The 18,244-nt window shown below is 38.9% G+C and overlaps 1 protein-coding gene across 6 annotated transcripts in view; it reads left to right on the top strand.

Moving 5' to 3' along the window:
* The window catches only part of UMODL1 (uromodulin like 1), a 75,243-nt gene that overhangs the window by 32,170 nt on the left and 24,829 nt on the right, over positions 1 to 18,244 (top strand). For 5 of the 6 annotated variants that reach the window (XM_079973170.1, XM_079973175.1, XM_079973172.1 and 2 more), the window contains 4 exons: positions 9,578 to 9,820; positions 14,058 to 14,219; positions 15,223 to 15,338; positions 16,162 to 16,354. In XM_079973170.1, coding sequence (XP_079829296.1) covers positions 9,578 to 9,820; positions 14,058 to 14,219; positions 15,223 to 15,338; positions 16,162 to 16,354 — 714 coding nt within the window. Of the gene's footprint in view, positions 1 to 3,969; positions 6,668 to 9,577; positions 9,821 to 14,057; positions 14,220 to 15,222; positions 15,339 to 16,161; positions 16,355 to 18,244 lie in introns of those variants that run through there. The other variant, XM_079973171.1, reaches the window with a different exon arrangement.

Consider the following 18,244-nt stretch of genomic DNA (forward strand, 5'->3'; position numbering starts at 1 on the left):
GCCATCTCAGTCTGATTCTCCTTAGCATGCATGTCTATTTTGACCTTAAGAGCAAAAATATAAGATATTGATAAAGAGGATCTCCTGCATCAAACTTAAATTGACCCTAAAAACCTTTCCTCTGGCAGGTTTTCCTGCACACAATTTTTTTTCTATATTGGGGATTTGTTAAATGTATTGAGGCATCTGATCAAGGCCTGTATTTTAAAATGAGCTTAAAGATATATTTGCAAATGTTTGTATGTTTCATGCCAGGCAGAAACCAGCTGGCTAAGTACTTTGGCAGTTGTTTATCTTCCTGCTCTCCTGAACAAGGGCCCCCCTGATTTATAGCAGTAGCTGGAGACAAGTTTCTCAAAGTTGTAAATGGGAATTACAGGCTGGGGGCAAATGTTACACTGACCCTACATATTACAGAATACAATCAAGCTGCAAAAACACTAATTAAGAGTTGGTAAATAGTAAGATTTATTGTTTAACAGAAAATAATAACATGTGCCTTCCATCAGACTCTAGCCATATTTTCCTAAGGTTTACGGTATACTGAGAGAGTTAAAGGGCAATAAATTTTGGGAAGAGCTAATGGGAAAAGCAGCTGGCTGGGAAAGGGGGGTGTAAACTGAAGAGGCTTCTTTTGAAGCTGTTTTTTACTGAGTTCCTTTTTACTTTGCAAAGGCCTTTTCTTCTAAAAAGCTATCTATGTTATGTATGAGATTTGTAGGCTTAATGTAATTAGGCAAAGGATTTAGAAAGTAAGAAATGTTAGATTCTTATGTTAGATTCTTATTTCACTGATGGTGTGTGAGAATGTGAACCCAAGATCTCTGTTTAGATAGAATTTAATACCACAAGCCATTTGTTTTAGTCATTTGTTTTGGAATGCAGGGGCAACAGGGGCAAAAGGTGATCTGGTAATTAAGGTGCCTTGTCGAGGCAAATGTAAGATATATGGCTACTTGTCTGCCATTTATGGATAGAAGGAAATATAGCTCTTTGTCTCCCATAAAAGGTAATATGAAATGGGTGTATCTTTTATGATTGGTTCTAGCAAACAGCCAATAGGAATTTCAACCAGGCTGATTGGACAGAGGCAGCCAAAGGAGGAGCAAGGGGGCTGGGCTGAGGAAATATAAGTGCTGGCCATCAGGGCTGGAAGGGGCAGAGCTTTGGTAACCATATACCACTGTGCCTATCATTTATTTGTCTGACAAATAAATTATTATTTTAATTTCTCTATTGATGCGTTGAATATTTCATTCCAGCTAAGAGTTAACCACAAGCAGGGTGCTACAGTATTATTTCCCTACTCCCAATGAACTACATTTTTGAAAGGTGTATAGCACATAATATATTTGACTTAGTCCTTAAAGTCTGTTCTGAAGTGGTTGTAGGCTTCCTCTAAGGACGTCCTTGGAGTTGTTCACAAACAGTTGACTCTTTTTAAAATATCACTTTGTAGTTTCAGTTATGATGTGATGGCCTAAGCATCTTTCAAGACCTGGTGGCTTTCATTGTAAAAAACTTCTTTTAGCATGTTATTTAAGCTTGAAAGGGTGGTGGATAACAGTTATACAGTGATACCTCAGGTTACAGATGCTTCAGGTTACAGACGCTTCAGGTTACAGGCTCTGCTACCCAGAAATAGTACCTCGGGTTAAGAACTTTGCTTCAGGATGAGAACAGAAATCGTTCTCCGGCGGTGCGGCAGCAGCAGGAGGCCCCATTAGCTAAAGTGGTACCTTAGGTTAAGAACAGTTTCAGGTTAAGAACCTCTGGGATGAATTAAGTTCTTAATCCAAGTTACCACTGTGCAAATGACTTGTCAGCCAATTTGACAGAATCAGCTCTGTATCTGACGTGTTGCAGAGGTGAAAGCATTTTATTTATGTAGATTTTTATCTTTATCATTCATGACCACAGGGTGGGTTACAAACATATGCAAACATTGCATTTCACTGGATGAGAAGATAAAACTAATGTTCCAATTAGTTACATTTCTTAAAACCAATAGCTGCTATGAAATTGCAGTATTTAAAAGCACGGGGGGACTTGGAGCTGATAGCAAAAAGATTAAACCATTACTGCAAACCCCACAAGTGCCCCTATTTTCCACGGACAACCCCAGGTTTACAGAAGCCATCCCTGTTTCTGATTTGATCCCGGAATGTCCTGCTTTTTCTATTTTCATGGGAGAAATGTTGGAGGGTATGGAGTTATGTGACTCCCAAGCGAAGGAGATAAGTAACTATATAACCTTTAGAAGACATCTGAAGGCAGCCCTGTAGGTATAGCTATGTTTTTAAATGTTTCATGTTTTATTATGTATTTATATATAATAAATATATTTATTATATATAAATACATGGCTGGGGCAGCCTAGTCAGATGGGCAGGGTATAAATAATAACTATTGTTATTGTTATTGTTATTGTTATTATTGAATAGGATGGATGTCCCAGTTTTCATCAGATAAATTTTGGAGGGTATGTTAGTGCCAGCTAGACTTCCAAAAGGAGGACATTCCACTTTCAAGGTGTCGCCACTAAGAAAATCCATTCTCCTGTCTATATATCTCAGCACTACAAAATTATGAATAGATTGGAAGGAAGCACATACTGTTTGATGCATCCTGGGGTGGATAAAGTTAACAATTTTCTTCTCCCTAAAGTTTGAATGAATTTAGGTAAAAAATCCAGGTATATTTAGATAATGGATTCTTACCCCCATTCTTGTGTGGGTGTATAAAGCCTGTGTAGAACTCTGAAACAAAGGCTGTCAGTAGCTGAAAATACTGTTGAATTTTCTTAATCCCTTTTAGCAACTACAAAATCCTATATTTCCTTATAGGTTAAATTTCCTTGAAGTAGTTGCTATTGATGTTGACAAGAGAGCTTATCAGATTCAAGCTTAGCTTCTGGTAAATGCAAATTCACTGTCTTATACTTAACTATATTTGTAAACCTGTCAGTTTTGCGGCTGCTACTTTGCTTTATTCAGCAGTATTAGCAACTGAGCCAAAATAAATCATAATTTAAAAAAAGGACATGTAATGAACACAGGATATGAATTGCCTGTGGGATCTGCCCCTGATAGTTCACAAACTGTAATTTATCATTTAGCTCTTTGCAAGTGAATCACCCACATGAGAAAAATAAAACTATTCCAAATTCAGTTGATGGTGTCACACTGCCTTTGGGTATTTACATGTATAAAACAAAAAAATACTGGTGTTTTTGTTTACAGATATAAAAACCCCCATAGTAAATGGACACTTTATAAATATACTAATTTGAAAGCAGATATATGTTTGATTTTGTTTTTATAATCATTATGTAACATGTTTTACTTGAATGCAAAAGTATGGAAAGGATAAACAAGTTAATAAGGTGCTATGGGAGCTGTGCAGGTTACGGCTTGTTAAAGTCAGAGCCTTGAGTTACATGCGCAGAAGAAGATGCAAGGTCATTTAGAGAAGGTCATGTCTTCTCAGTGTCCAACATTACAGAGGCTTCCATTAATTTACATTTCCACAGCTTCTCACTATCTCCAGTTATCCATACCTCCCGCCCAAACACATGCACATCATAGGCCAGCAATTATACTACAGTGGTGCCTCGCAAGACGAAATTAATCCGTTCCGCGAGTCTCTTCGTCTTGCGGTTTTTTCGTCTTGCGAAGCACGGCTATTAGCGGCTTAGCGGCTATTAACGGCTTAGCGGCTTTAAGAAAAAGGAAACAAACTCGCAAGAACTCGCAAGACGTTTCATCTTGCGAAGCAAGCCCATAGGGAAATTCGTCTTGTGGAACGACTCAAAAAACGGAAAACTCTTTCGTCTTGCGCGTTTTTCGTCTTGCGAGGCATTCGTCTTCCGAGGTACCACTGTACAAACAAACTTTGGATATTGATCGTAATAGGAACTAGCAAATAAGAGAGTTTTGTTTAAAACAAGGTTTATAACTTATTAGGATGGGTGTAATAGTTTTTAGAAGTGAGGAGATATGCAGATAAATATCCTTAAGCTGGTAGCTGTGCTGTCTTTACACATACCTGAAATTATTTTCAGATCAGCTTAATGAACTTATGCAGTTATGGGCCATGTGTTAAGCATGCAGGCTAGATAACAAGGCACAGACAATTGCTCTTCCAAAACAGATGAACTCATCCCTCTCCATCTATTTGCTTCATAAGGATAGAATCTGCCTAACACATTTGGAGCTAGTTAGGGGTAATATGACAGCGCAGTTCAAACTCACTGATGAAAAAAAATATTATTTGGGTACCTGAACTAGGGATGTCCCATCTTCTTAAGACTGCTGGACAGTGGGCAGTGGTGGGGTGTGATAGGCCTTAGAAGCCAGCTACTGGCTTCCAGGAGGGAGGTTCTGTGATGGAGTGAGATGACACAAGCAGAATACACGAAACGAGAATGAGTTTGCTATATTGTTTTTGGTCTGAGTGCAGATTCAGAATGGGTTGTCCATTAATACTACTCATTTCAGAACATTCTTTTCTTTTACGTTCTGTAGTTTCCTACAGCACAACAGAACAGGATGGTGTACAGCAATATTCAGTTCTTCAACAGCTGATACCATTTAATTGAATGGACAAGTTCCTGTTATTTTAGTATCAACATTTCAGTTTTAGTACAACAAATCCACCTTACACCACCTTTCACTTCAAGAAGAAAAAGTATTATTCCCTGCTACTCTGGGTACTTCCAAATGGCTTTTATTTTTCCTTTTGCCGTGGGGGTGGGTGGGTAGGTGTGCAGCCAGGGATCTGACACCTGCAAGCCATATTGGGTCTGTCTTAATCCTCAGTAATTCTAATCAGGATGGTCTAGAGGAGATTAGAGAGGTGGGTTTGTCCAGAGAGTGGTGCAAATATAAAAGCAACCAATACTTACAACTTTGTATCTTCAAGTTTTGTTTTGTTTTTTACAGTTAGTGTTACCAGCAAATAGTGGTCAGTAACAAACCACACAACCAATAAACAAGAAGCTGCTTTATGGATGAATTTCATTTTACTTTGCATTCAAATAAATGTACATAAAGAAATGAAGGAGAGGGAAGAAAATAGAAATGGTTGGGACAATTGAATTTAGGGAATGGAAGGAAAGGTTCAAATATTTTGGGTATCATGATAAGGAATCTGAGGTGTGAATTGAACAGAATGTAACAGATTTTTAGAAAATTAAGACAAAAGTAAAAGACTACCAATCATATCCAAGAAGTAAAAAAGGGTAGGAAAATCCCCCACCTGACAAATTATGCAAAAGGGTGTTGAAAATATTTTCTGTTGTCCAAAATGGCTGGCAAATCTATTTTGAGTCCTTCACTGAAAACCTCTTTTGACTTGTTTCCACGGCACTGAAACATTCACTATAGTAACCGTAGCCAGGGGGGAATCGCATCCTCAGGGGATATGAAAGCTCCTCTTAAAGGTAAATGGAAACATTGCACAATCAAATTCATTTATCTTTTGATTGAGACCACTTGCAGCACAGAATTTGAACATGCATATAATGCTGCAAATAGGACTAATCCTACAAGGAAAACCAAAATACTTTGTTCCCAAGAAAACTCACGTGCATGCTGTAGAAGTTAAAATGAAAGGTAGATAAGGCTAAGAAAACCAAACAGGGACTGGTGTTACATATGAACAGGGACTGGTGCTGCATATGAGTTCTCATCTTATTGCCACACAACCTTCATGTCCTACCAGGTCTAACTTCAAACAGCTCTGCTAAAAGTCCTCTTTTCCATTTAATCACACACAGTGTGCTATTTTTGAGCTGTAATTCAGATGATACTGTTGAGGTGATCTTTCTTCTTGTGCTTTTATCCAGAAAGACATTTGCGGCATGTTTCAGAGCCACACATTCTTCCCTTACTCATTCCACGCTCCCCTAATCTCAGGGAGCAGATTAGAACAAAGGAGGGGGCACAGAGAGAGACTAGGAGATTGAGAGACAGAGACACAGAGAGAAGGGATTGGCTCTGCCAACCTGCACCCCCCAGAGATTACCTCCCTCCTAAAGGAATAGGCCCCTCAACAGCACACAGGTTCCTCATGATGAAACATGATGGTGATTTCACCCTCTGACTCTTAACTACTCCTGCTCTCCCCTAAAGAAGTCTCTTCCCTGGGCCCAGTTCAATCTAGACTACACCCCAGCTTCCATTGCTTCTTTCACAAGGGGTTGGAATTACCCTCTAATCCTGCTGACCCCCCACCCCATGCTATACTCATGTACTTGTTTTTAAGACCAGTCGACTTTCGTGGAAGCTGGCTACAAATAAGTGAGCTTTAATCAGGGTGTTATTCTGCAAGCGACTACATCAGGTTGCTGAGGACCAGGATTAGTAATTGAGATGCAAGCATTCCGTGGGGAAAGCGTTAATGAACCTCCACAGGCAAGGCACTGCCTAGATTCTCTCTTTGTTCTGAGGCCAATCACTTTACCTGTACACTAAGGAGAAAAACGAGGGTATTTCTGCTTTATTTCCTAAAATCTGGATGTAAAACCAACTGCTATTTTGTTCCCTGGGAACAATGATATTGCAAAAAACGATGAGGACCTTTAATTCAGTGGCTAGGATCCTTGCTGTGTCCGTCTTCATTCTGTGTACCACTACAGGGCAGAGAACAGTTAACACCTTTACAGGCAAGTAGCAAAACACTTTACTGATACCTACGTAGTTTCACGTTTAATTTTAATTTGGACGCAGCACTGAACATTGCTCTTCAAAAATCTACATTTACCTCAGGGACCATTTATTTTCAGGACAACTCTTGTGATTCATCCTAGCTCATTGGCAATTATGGATTTAGTGCTTGGTGTTTTTTGGATATAGGATTCTGGGTGGCAAGTGAAGCAGCTTTTTATCATGAAGCGCCTTGAAAAAGATGCGAACCAGGGTCATTATGCTATGTAAACTATAGACCAGAGAAACTGCCTCTGCAGAATTATCTGAGAATTTGTGGATGTGGAGGTTTTTCAGTTCTGTTTCTAACTCTGGAATCCTGTGATCCCGTTCTTGATTGGGGTGGTGGTGAGGTTAGCTTAGTAAGCAAGACTGGCTAGATCAGTTGTGGTGAGGCTTTCAACAAGAGAGGTGATGAACAGGAGTGAAGGATGTTGCGCCTGCAAATGTGTGTGCTGACCTTTGTTTTCAAAACAGTTGGTTGATGGGTCAGAACCATGAAAGGACCCAGAATACGGCCCTCATGGGATCACCATGCTGTTTAGCCTAATCATGGATAGGAACAATAAGACTGTGTAGCTCTTCTGTTACCACTGTATTCAGATCAATATTTAAACATTGGTTTAATCTCTTATTGACCCTTATCATCTAGACTGGGCTATGATTTCTGAATAATTAGAAATATTTCTAAAAGTCTATCCTTAAAAGTTGAAAGCTTTTGCAGACAGCTGCATTCTGAATGAATTAAAACCAGTATTTTTTTTTTTTTTAATTGTCCAGTAGCACCTTAGAGACCAACTATGTTTGTTCTGGGTATAAGCTTTTGTGTGCATGCACACTTTTTCAGATACCTTAAAAACTTAGTTGGTCTCTAAGGTGCTACTGGACAATTTTTAATTTTTTAAAATTTATTTTGACTGCGTCCGACCAACATGGCTACCTACCTGAATTTAAAACCAGTAGTTTCATTACAGTGGTAGCCACTATGAATCCTATAAGATTGTAGCCTGTGCGGTGGTGGTGGTGGTTGTGTAATCAGTATCATTGGTTCAGAATGTCAAGATTTTGAGAAAGAAAACTGAAGCTACATGCTTCTCCCTCTCCCACCCATGCTTCTGTTCTATAAGGCTATTGAATAACACTGTGCCCTGAGCTGCTATTTGCTGCAGGAGGCCTGACTTATCTCATTATTCGTAATTTGTCCCAACATTAAAAAGTGGAGACTCTGAATCCTCAGCTAGTGTACATAACTTTATTCCCAGACATTCTGCAGTAGCCTTCCAAATACTGAATTTTGCAGAAACTTATTCATAACAGAATGACAAAGGAGAAAAGAAAAACAGGTGGATAGGAAAAAAGAAGGGTAAATATGTGTTGGCATCACCCCAAAGGGGTGGACTTCTTTCGCATGACATTTCCACTGGTTATTTGCCGCAGTATATATATCATGTGTTATTTAACCAATTACCGTAAGTATGCCATGTGTAATTTACTTTACCTGCTGTCTTCACACATTGTTAGCAGTTTTAGTCTACTGAATACGGTATATTTTTTTACCCAAGAACAATATTGCAAGACTGTAAGACATTTGATTCACATAACCTTTGTCACAGTCTCCAATGGATGTAGTAAATCAATATTTCCAAGAATCATGATATATTCCTGTTGCAAATAATCTGTGTTACAAACTTGGAAGTTTTCTGTTATTGCTAGTTGACAGGATAGCACTTTAATTTTCAGAAATATGTTTGCTTGCACAGGTGAAAAAGTACTGCCAAGGTGATAATCAGTCCATAATAATAAACCTAGTAATCACCTTCTTACGGTCATACTGGAAATTTCAGCTTGTAGCTGGTTAAAAGAATCCATCCAACAAAACACATTTTAATTAGTTTAATGGCAGTCTAATCCTTGTGTTTGGAAGCTATGGAGCAGTAAATGCTAATTTGTAAACATTTTCTGAATTGTCCCTAGCAACCCTACACAGGGGAATTGTTCTTCTCTGAGTGCTGAACTCTATGCTCTGAACTCTAGGCTGTAGGACAGGTGGGATAGATTTTGAATAAATACAACAACAACAACAACAACAACAACAACAACACAATACATAATAAAACAGGATTTTAGCAAATGTATAGGATTGCTGATCACACTTGGATTTCCTTCCAATCTTTCTGATTGATGTACACATAGTTGCAAGGAGATCCCATTTTGCTATAGACTTGGCAATATAATAATAATAATAATAATAATAATAATAATAATAATAATAATATTTATACCCCGCCCATCTGGATGGGTTTCCCCAGCTACTCTGGGTAGCTCCCAACAGAATACTTATACTAATACTAATAATAATAAAGTGACAAAACATCAAACATTAAAAACTTCCCTAAGTTTCCCTGCTTAGCATTAGACATAGAATACCACTTCATTCAAGGAAAGCAAGTTGAAAGAAAATTTACTCTTCCTTCAAAAACATGAACTAGAACTAAATAAAGATTTAAAATGTTTAAAGTTACTTCTATCTTTACATTAATTCTTGCACTTGTTGTTTATTGCCCTGGCTGTCTTTCTTCTGGATCTCCAGATTACTAAAATCTTTTGAATTTTTTATTAGAGTACATGAAAAAATAGATTAGACCTAGACATACTCATTCTTACCGTAAATCAACTGAAATTCATTGGCTCTACTTTAAGCATGATGGGAAATCTGGATCCAACCTAATCTGTTTGAACACACACACCAATAACAAAACAGTGGCTGGTCACCTGCAGTTGTTCCCAAGTACATTGATAGGTGAGTGCTTTTGAAAAATCACCTACGGTGTCACTAATTCCTATATCACTCTGTCTTTCTTTCTCTCTAGAGAAAGGTCTCTCCTTGCTCAGCTACCATTTATGCAATTATACTATAGACAAAAATGTGAACAAAATGGTTGCCTATCGAAAGTCGTATGAAAAGGAAACACTATGCGGAGGGTGGATTCCGTGGAGGACTTGCACCAAAACCTATTACAACGAAGAATATCATCCTGTCACCGTCCCAGAGAGTATGAATCTGACAGATTGTTGCAGTGGGTATGAGCAAGTTGGTCTCTACTGTGCCTTATGTAAGTATTCAATGAAAAATGAAAATTAGAAGAACTGCAAAAATACAACACTAAATACCTGCAGATGCAGCTTTGAGTCAGCTCACTCCAACCTGGGCATGTGGGCTTTCAACACAGTGGGACATGAGACAAGTTAGCTTTGTACACACTTAACCTATACCAGAACTGTGACTTTTGCATATAGGCTCTCTTTATGCGGCTGTGTGTCAGCCACAGTAATCATTACAGTTTATATGTGTCATGAGGGAAGCTGTTGGGGCCCAGAGCTTGCTCTTGGGTGAACTATCAGCGCATAGATAATCTTCATGCTCAGGTGACGAGAACCCGTTCGCCATCCGTAAATAATCAGTCTCATGCCAAGATGGGTTGAAGAAGTCTGGCCGCAGCTCTCCCTAGAAGCTGCTGAAGCCCAACCTTTATTGTGTGCCAAAGAAAGATACAAATTCAAGGAGAAAACTTTGCCTCAGTCAGCAGATAAAAGACAATACAATACATTAGTCTCATGTTCTCACACCAGACCACGTATTTGATCATGCTATGCTACGTGAACCAATCATTGGATGGCATGAGCTGTCCACGCGTTGATCATGCTCCAAGCAATGCTTTCTGCTATGAAATCATCCTTGCAATAATGAACTTTTGCCCATGCTCTTGTGGACAAATGACCATATTCCCACACTCAGGCTGTGTATGAACAAGTCTCAACGAAACCTGTGGGTTTCAGCTATTTTAGGGGGGGAAGTATTCACAGGTCAGATCAATTATTAAATTATTACTGCTCTGGCAGCTGAGGTTCAAATAGATCTGTATAAAACAGCATGCCATTTGTATCTAAACTCTGTTTTAGTTGAAAAGGCTTAGTAAAGATAACCTGCTTTCAGATTAGACTCCGGAAATTTTGTTGTTACCTGCTTGATGATCATATCCAAAAGACGTGTTGCATTTTGTATGTCTCATATAACACTCACTCACTTCTGTTATCACTGAGTTCATATTAACTCAAAGGTCTTTTTTAAAAAGTATCATCATCGTCACCATTAATAGTTTTTATTTAGTTTTAAATGGAGTGGCTTTTTTTTGGGTACTAAACATAAATGTATACCTAAGCAGCAACACAAAGCAGAACATATTCTGTAGGAACAAAATTTCCATTAGCCTGAACAAGGAAGTGCTGTCTCTCAATCTGCCCTTCCATCAAAATAATCTATCAAGGAAAAGGAAGTAGAATATTTTATATGAAAGATTAGCACATGCTATTAGCATCTATGAAGGCAAAATAAATTAAGAGAACCATTCTGAGGCCTGCCTCTAAAATAGTAATGGGTAAACTCCCAAGCTCAGTTTTGGTGATTCCAAGTTTTCTTGAAAAGTGATCTGGGGAAAAAGAATAAGAAGAAGGGGGAAGGAGGGAAGCGATCTGGGAAAAAATCCTATATTTTGCAGGAGTCTCATCTCCTTTTGTAACACTGGTGCAGACACTCTTGTGTTTCTGCAAACATATATGTGTATTGTCAGATTGCTCCCTGGGAATGGAAGTTTCCAGCACTTGTGATGGTGGACAGCTGCTTGAACATTCAACTGTTTCCCCTCAAACAATTGCACTTGGGAACATGAGAATGTTGGGGACAATAAAACATTGTCTTGTTTGGTAGAAACAAATTGATCCAAATAAAGAAAATGTTTATCAAATGAAGGGAAGCTTATTAAGATGGTCTGGTCACATAGTTTACAGCAGTTGGCCAGTGAGATTAGGGGCTTGGCAATAAAAATAAAATGTGTTTTGTGAATCTGCCTACAAAGAATATGCCGTTTTTGTTAATGTCATTTCATAGTAAGCAAAAGAGCTGCAGTCATGTGCAGAAATAACTATTGCAAAGGTGCCTACAAAGCAGTTGGGCTTGTGTGGTCCATTGAATGCTGACTGTACGCATGCAAAATCTTTTCTAGCTGGAGAAGAGCATCTGAGAGAAATGCTGGCTGAGTCATAAGATAGCTCAGCATTACAAGCTTAACAAAATTATATTCTGAGTCACAGAATTGTAGGGTCATCTAGTCCAATCCCCAAATCAGACAATTAAGAACTTCAGTGACATGAGCTTCTACTCTAAATGTGGGCAGGCACCTAGACAGAAGTTGCCCTAGGGTCCTGGTGGAGCAGAAGCTCTTCTTGTCGTTAGGTTAAAGAAGCTTTCTAAATTCTGAATTTCTTACTCATTAGGGCCGTCCCATTAAGCTTCAGCAGTGCATGTTTCATTTGTCTCCTTCAGACCGTTCTTTCTAGACCTCAGAGCCTTAGTCACAGCTTCTGTGAATGGTAATGCACTGTCTAGACATGGTCTTAAATAAATGATGAAAAGAGGAAGTTGACAACTAGTGAGATGAATTAACAGCATGTCACTAAACTATGGTTAATGTTTTCTCTTATGTTAGAACCCAGACAAAGCTAGTTTGACTAAGTGATTGGAGCTCAGAGTTCTGTGGGGCTCTTCTGTGAGAATTTTCCCTTGATACATTTTCTACAATCCCACTGGAAACCATAATTTACTTCTGCTTGGATGGCAGACTAAGGACCAATTCACACTTTATGTAGCAGATACGTTTCCTGTTTGTCCGCTCTGCGCGTCCACACACACATTCTAATGTCAGAATAAGGAACATATGCTTTGCTTAAACTGTAAGCTTGTAGGCAAGGCTGTGTTATCTTTTATCTGTGTACAGTGTCTCATTCTCATGGGCTGTTGGTACATAAATACTATACTAGTGCTGCAAATCCTGCTAAATTAATTAACACATAGGGAGAGTGAATGCTCACAAGGAAGCTATGGATTTCTGATGCATATCCACTGCATAGACATGGTTCACCTATAACAATATTATAGGGGATTTTGAGGACACCAGCAGTGGACACACAACAAATACATCAGCCTCAAAAAATATGTGGGAACTCTCTCTCTCTCTTTGGGTGGTTTATATAGGAAATCTGATCAGATATTTATGAATATTCACTCTGTCTTTCTTCATCAAAAACAGTAACATTAACCCTGATGGTCTAAAGTTTTTCAAATCAGTTTACAGATTTAAAATAGTTCTAAAAATAAATAATAAAGCACAATAAATATTACAAGCGCTTTGTCATTCCATTCTCCTTATATTAGTTATGATGGAGCTTTCATGCATGTATACCGTACACATTTTTGCCACCCTTGTGAGTAAATCAGGAAGGCTTCTACTCACCGAAGGAACATGTCAACTAATTTCCACCTTTTAAGCAGTTGCTTGACAGATGGCTCGCTCTGGGAGTTGCTCGTATAACAATTATAGCTTGATAGACTTTGACAGGGACATGTTGGATGTCTGTCTTTGTGTTTGGCTGATGTAAGAATGAAGACCTTGACATTTCAGATTAATGCTTTCTATGGCTCTGAGCCAGAATTGGTACACAACCCGGTTCCTTGCGCTGATTTTTCAGGGTACTTTTGTGGCTGTGACTTGCTACATGTTTGTGCCATCATTTGCAGATTGCATAGGCTGGATCTACAGGCATGTTTATTTAGCTTGGACACCTGCTGTTTCCTCTCAGCCATACCACACATTTACAGCACATGACTTTGCTCAGAGGTGGTTTTAGGCGTGACTGGGGAGGTTGCACTGGGCACCCCGCTGCAGGGGGCACCAAAACAACGCTTTAGAGTGGTGTGAGGAGGTGGGGGTGCCGAATTTTAGTGTTGCACAGGGCGTCACTGAAATTTGAGGGACCAAAGTCCACCACAGCTTCCCTCAAAGATTCATGGGAAGTGTAGTTTGTTAAGGGTGCCAAGAATTGTACATCCCTAAGGGGTAAACTACATTTCCTATGATTCTTTGGGAGAAAGCTATGTGTGTTAAATGTGTTGTAAATGTATGATGTTGTTCCCAAAGGAGCAGCTATCCAAGCTGTATCCAGTGTTGTTATGAGGAAGATAGAATAGCTTTAATGAAAACAAATGCTGGCTAAGATCCAAAGTACTCAGTGAGTTTCTTGATTAATAGTCCTCCTCCCCAGTCTCCAAAGAAATACATTCAATAGCATCTTGAGGTATGGCATGGTGGGGTAAGCAGTGCATGTGTACGTGTGGTGTGAAGAGAGGAATAAAAAAATCCTGCTAAGCCATACTCAAGCTCTTGGACATGCCTAAAGTAGAACTTTAAATCCTTGCCAGTAATTGCAATTTTTGTTGTTAAATGTCTTGTTCTGTAGCCCTAAACAGTTCCAGTGAATTTGCCTCAAGACCTGGTGCCTGTCCAACAAAGGAAGCGGAAGCGTTAAATATTTCATGCACATTGGATTTGGATTGTCCAGGACATAAAAAATGCTGCGAGACATCAAAAGGCACTGGCTGTTCTGATCCTGTATCAGAAGGTACAGTACTGACCAACATTTGCCACCTTCTGACAGGTCTGTGATCAGAAATGTTGTGGTGAGTGCATTAGAGTGCACACAGTGCATCAATGCAGGGCAGTCAGAGTCTAGATGTAGGTAGACTAATATCCTTAACATTATTCAATTGTATTTGATATTAATAATAGGCATTGTAATTTTATGCAAGGCTAGTGCTTGTCTGTCATCCCAGTGCCTTTGCATACATTGGTCAGAACACTGGAAAGGGAAAACAGGCCCTCTTCTTAGGAAACAGTTAGGCAGTTTGTTAACCCTTATACTTTCACAAGGAAATTTCTAGAAGGGACCTGAAATATTCATGTGTCTGTGGCCTTTCCCTCCAGCAAAAACAGCCCTTTATCTACTGAAGGTTGCAGTTTTATGTAAACACTTACCTGGGTCTTCTGAGTACTCATGCATGGGATAGTTTTGTATGGTGGTGGAAGGAAAAAGCCAGATCATATTGTCTGTAGAAACACAAAGTCTAATTCCTAATTTATTTAACAGGGAAACAAATTTGCCTTAACTAGGTGAGTAAAAGATTATGCTTCTCAGATAGCCTTCCTTCTAGCTTTTTACCTTTTAGAAGAGTGTCACTGATCCGAACACTTGAAAGGCTGATAGAACAATTGTATGCATATCTACTTAGAAATAAGTCCCATTCAAGTCAATGGGACATTTCCACAGGGCATAGAATTCCAGTCTGAATGTGTGTTTAGGTGGAACTTTGAAAAGCCAATAAGAAGAATTAAAACAGGTTTATAGAATCTAAAACAAATACAGTACAGTAAATGATTGCTCAGGAGCTACACTTTTGATAATCATTTAATAGTTGAGACTAAGAAATCAGAAGGCTGTATCACTGATTTGCTGAGCAGATTAAATATGGCTGTTGTAAATGAAAAGTCCACTGTGATAACTGAAAACCTTTCCATTAATATAATGTTAACCTTCCATATAAATGGTTTCCTCTCTTCAATTCCAGAGCAAACAGTGCCAAGATACTGGTATGATGTGTCAGTCCTGGTGAAAATGGATTTTGATGAGTTAAAAAGAGTGGATCCAAAACTTCTGAATCACTCACGGCTTCTGCACTCTATGGTATGAATAAATACAGTAGTCTTCATTCTAATACATACAGTTCTGTTGATTCTGTTGTAATGGTGCAATAGAACCTAAATAGGTCCCATGACTACCACCTACTGGAGAAGGCACAAATCATCTGAAAAGACATCTGTACTTCCTCCTTAACACACATGCACTCCTCACATTAAAAGGCATAGGCTCCTATAAGTACATGCATGCAATCTTCTTTTCATTCCTTTCCATTCTACTCAAGATACACCTGAAGAGGCACATAAGGCTTCCCCTTAAATATATACTGGTAAGCTCTCTCTCTCTCTCCGACCTTTTGCTCTCAACGCACAGAGCCAGACTTTGCGTGAATCTTGATCAAAAGCAGGGTTTGCTTGTGAGTATTTTCACAACCAACTAAGCAGTGAACGATTGGTGTGTAGAATGTAATTAGCAAAACTTGGTGTGCCAAAGGCAGAACTATTATGTGTTACGTTATAAATCTGGCTTCTAAGATCCCAGAGTTTCAGTAGCAGGTTCAAATTAACCCCTTACATGTTTAAAGCATGAATAAGAAAGTTGCAGGACCATGCCAGCTAGCCCACCCCTTGCTGCCAGAGCACTTGACAGCCATGGTCCCACTGGCCATGTTCATTGAGCAAAGTGGCTCTAGGCACACACTGTGATGCCCATGCAAGGATGATTTGGGGGTCAAGCTTGTGGCCTTTATTTCTTGACTAATTTTGATTGTACTATTTCCTCCATGTGTGTTTAACACGAAAGGATTAATTGCATGACTTAAGTTTCACACAGTTATGTAATATATAAAAAGAGTTTCTTCCTTTTACAGATTACTGGCGCACTATGGCCCCTGGATGTCTCAGTGTATCATATTCGTACAACACAGGCAGAACCCTATACAGAGACATTGGTTTCCCAGGTTCTGATTGGACTGCAAGAGCTGGTTCCATTGGCAAACGTTTCTTCTTTGTTGAAGGACATTGTCATGCGAGTGTATGAAGTTATCGACATAGTTGTCCAAGGTTGTAACATTTAAAATATATCTGCCATTTGCATAGTTTTGAGGAAAGAGTTACGTAAAGCTTTACAAACTTAATTTACAAATGAGAAATAGGACCCTCTGTAAGGTACTTTGTAAACATGAGAAACTGGGATCCTTAGGCCGAAGAGGAAATTGTGTGGATCCCATGTATAATTTGCAATGTGTGGGTGACATTGACAAACCTCTCTTTCACACTGTGAGACTTTCCAGAAGCCCTTTTTGTTTTGGCTTCCAGCTGCACAAAATACTCTCGAGATTCTGCTCAAGGATTTATATCAACTGCTAAGTAGTCTCAAAGTTAGCTCAGATTTATATAGCTATTTTGGGATTTGGCCTAGCATGTTATTTTATCTGTGGGGTTGTTGTTGTTTTTGTGTGTGTGTCAAAACCAAGAAGTTTGTAAAGCCTCTCTTTTACATTTAATTTCAGCAAAAGGAAATAAATGTTCTTAAGCAGAATTCAATGTCTGCTGCAGACAATAAATTTGTATTAACCCAGGAGTTCTCATAAGCATACTTCTGAGAATGAATACAAATGGATACACATTTTAAGCAATCTACCGAAGTATAAAGTCGTAGGAAATTTTGGTCAAATAAAATGTGCTTTGTTTTTCAATTTGTATTTTTCCCTTCTGGCTATAGCAAGTCCTTGAGAAGTTTTACAATAAAATCCATTTAAAACCAATTAAAAGCCACATAGACTATAAAATTAAAATGAGTGGCATAGAATAAAAAGAACATTAAACAAGCGGACCATTTTATTGCACCAAAAGCCTGAAGCGGGGTGGGGAAATGCTTTTAAAAAAAATTGTTTTGAAAGAAGAGCCTCCCTCAGAACCACAGAAGATGGTACTGAGGCTGGCTAACCCTGATATAACTGCCCACACTTTCCCAGCTATCAATCACCTGAAATTAGGAAGCCAGGTGACATATTTTCCTTTGCTTACAATGGTTTGAATTTAAGCTATGTAGACAAAGGAACAGGGGTTTGCAGGCACCACCGATCAGTTTGCCTCTGTAAACCCTTCTTCCTTTGCCCAGGCACTTTGAAATCAAATTGTGTGGCAAACACATGAGGTTGTAGCTATGACTTCACCAACCCAACCCAAAATATCGCACATAAGGGGGTGGGGAAAGCAGCCTTTTAGGCCTCGTGGGTATAAGCTGTACAGCATCTGAAATGAAGGCATATAGAAGAATGCAGAGGCTGATTCCATTATTATTAAAAATGCAAGATACTGTGTTTTCTAAACACAAAAACTGCTGCTACAGTCTTCTTTGTGCTTCCACCTCTCACAATATAGTGGTGGTGGATTTTTTTTTAGTAAAAAAATTTAAAGTCTGCATCAGCTTTAAAAAACAAATATAAAAAGGCAGAGCTACCACTGAAAAGGTCCTGCTCTTCATATTCATCAGCCTTACTTTCAAAGATTGGGGCATTTAATCAGGGACTGTCCTGAGTACATGAGCTTATGGAAGGGTGCATAAAGACAAGATTAAACCAAGTCAAGCTAAATACATATGTTACATAGCTGCCCACTGCATCTGAACATTCGTTGAAGTAAAAGGAACAGCATTATAACTTCCCATCTATAGGCTAAATGTTAAACTGAAAATAGCTAAATGTTAAACAAAGGCAGGTGTAAATGGACAAATGCAAAAGCACACATTATTGCCAGCAGAGACAGTGATCAGGGATGATGGGTGCCTTAGTTCAACAACACCACATTGGCTACTCCTGATGCATGCAGATACCGATTTGAGCCTTCCCTTGCTCACACTTACATAGCCAAAACTACCAAAAACACACAGGAGAGGGCACGGATGAAAAGAAAAACACCACAATTTTTGTCGCAGGTTCCATTTGTTCA

The sequence above is a fragment of the Podarcis cretensis genome (assembly GCF_951804945.1).
Source record: "Podarcis cretensis genome assembly, chromosome: 4".
NCBI classification, from domain to species: Eukaryota; Metazoa; Chordata; class Lepidosauria; order Squamata; family Lacertidae; genus Podarcis; species Podarcis cretensis.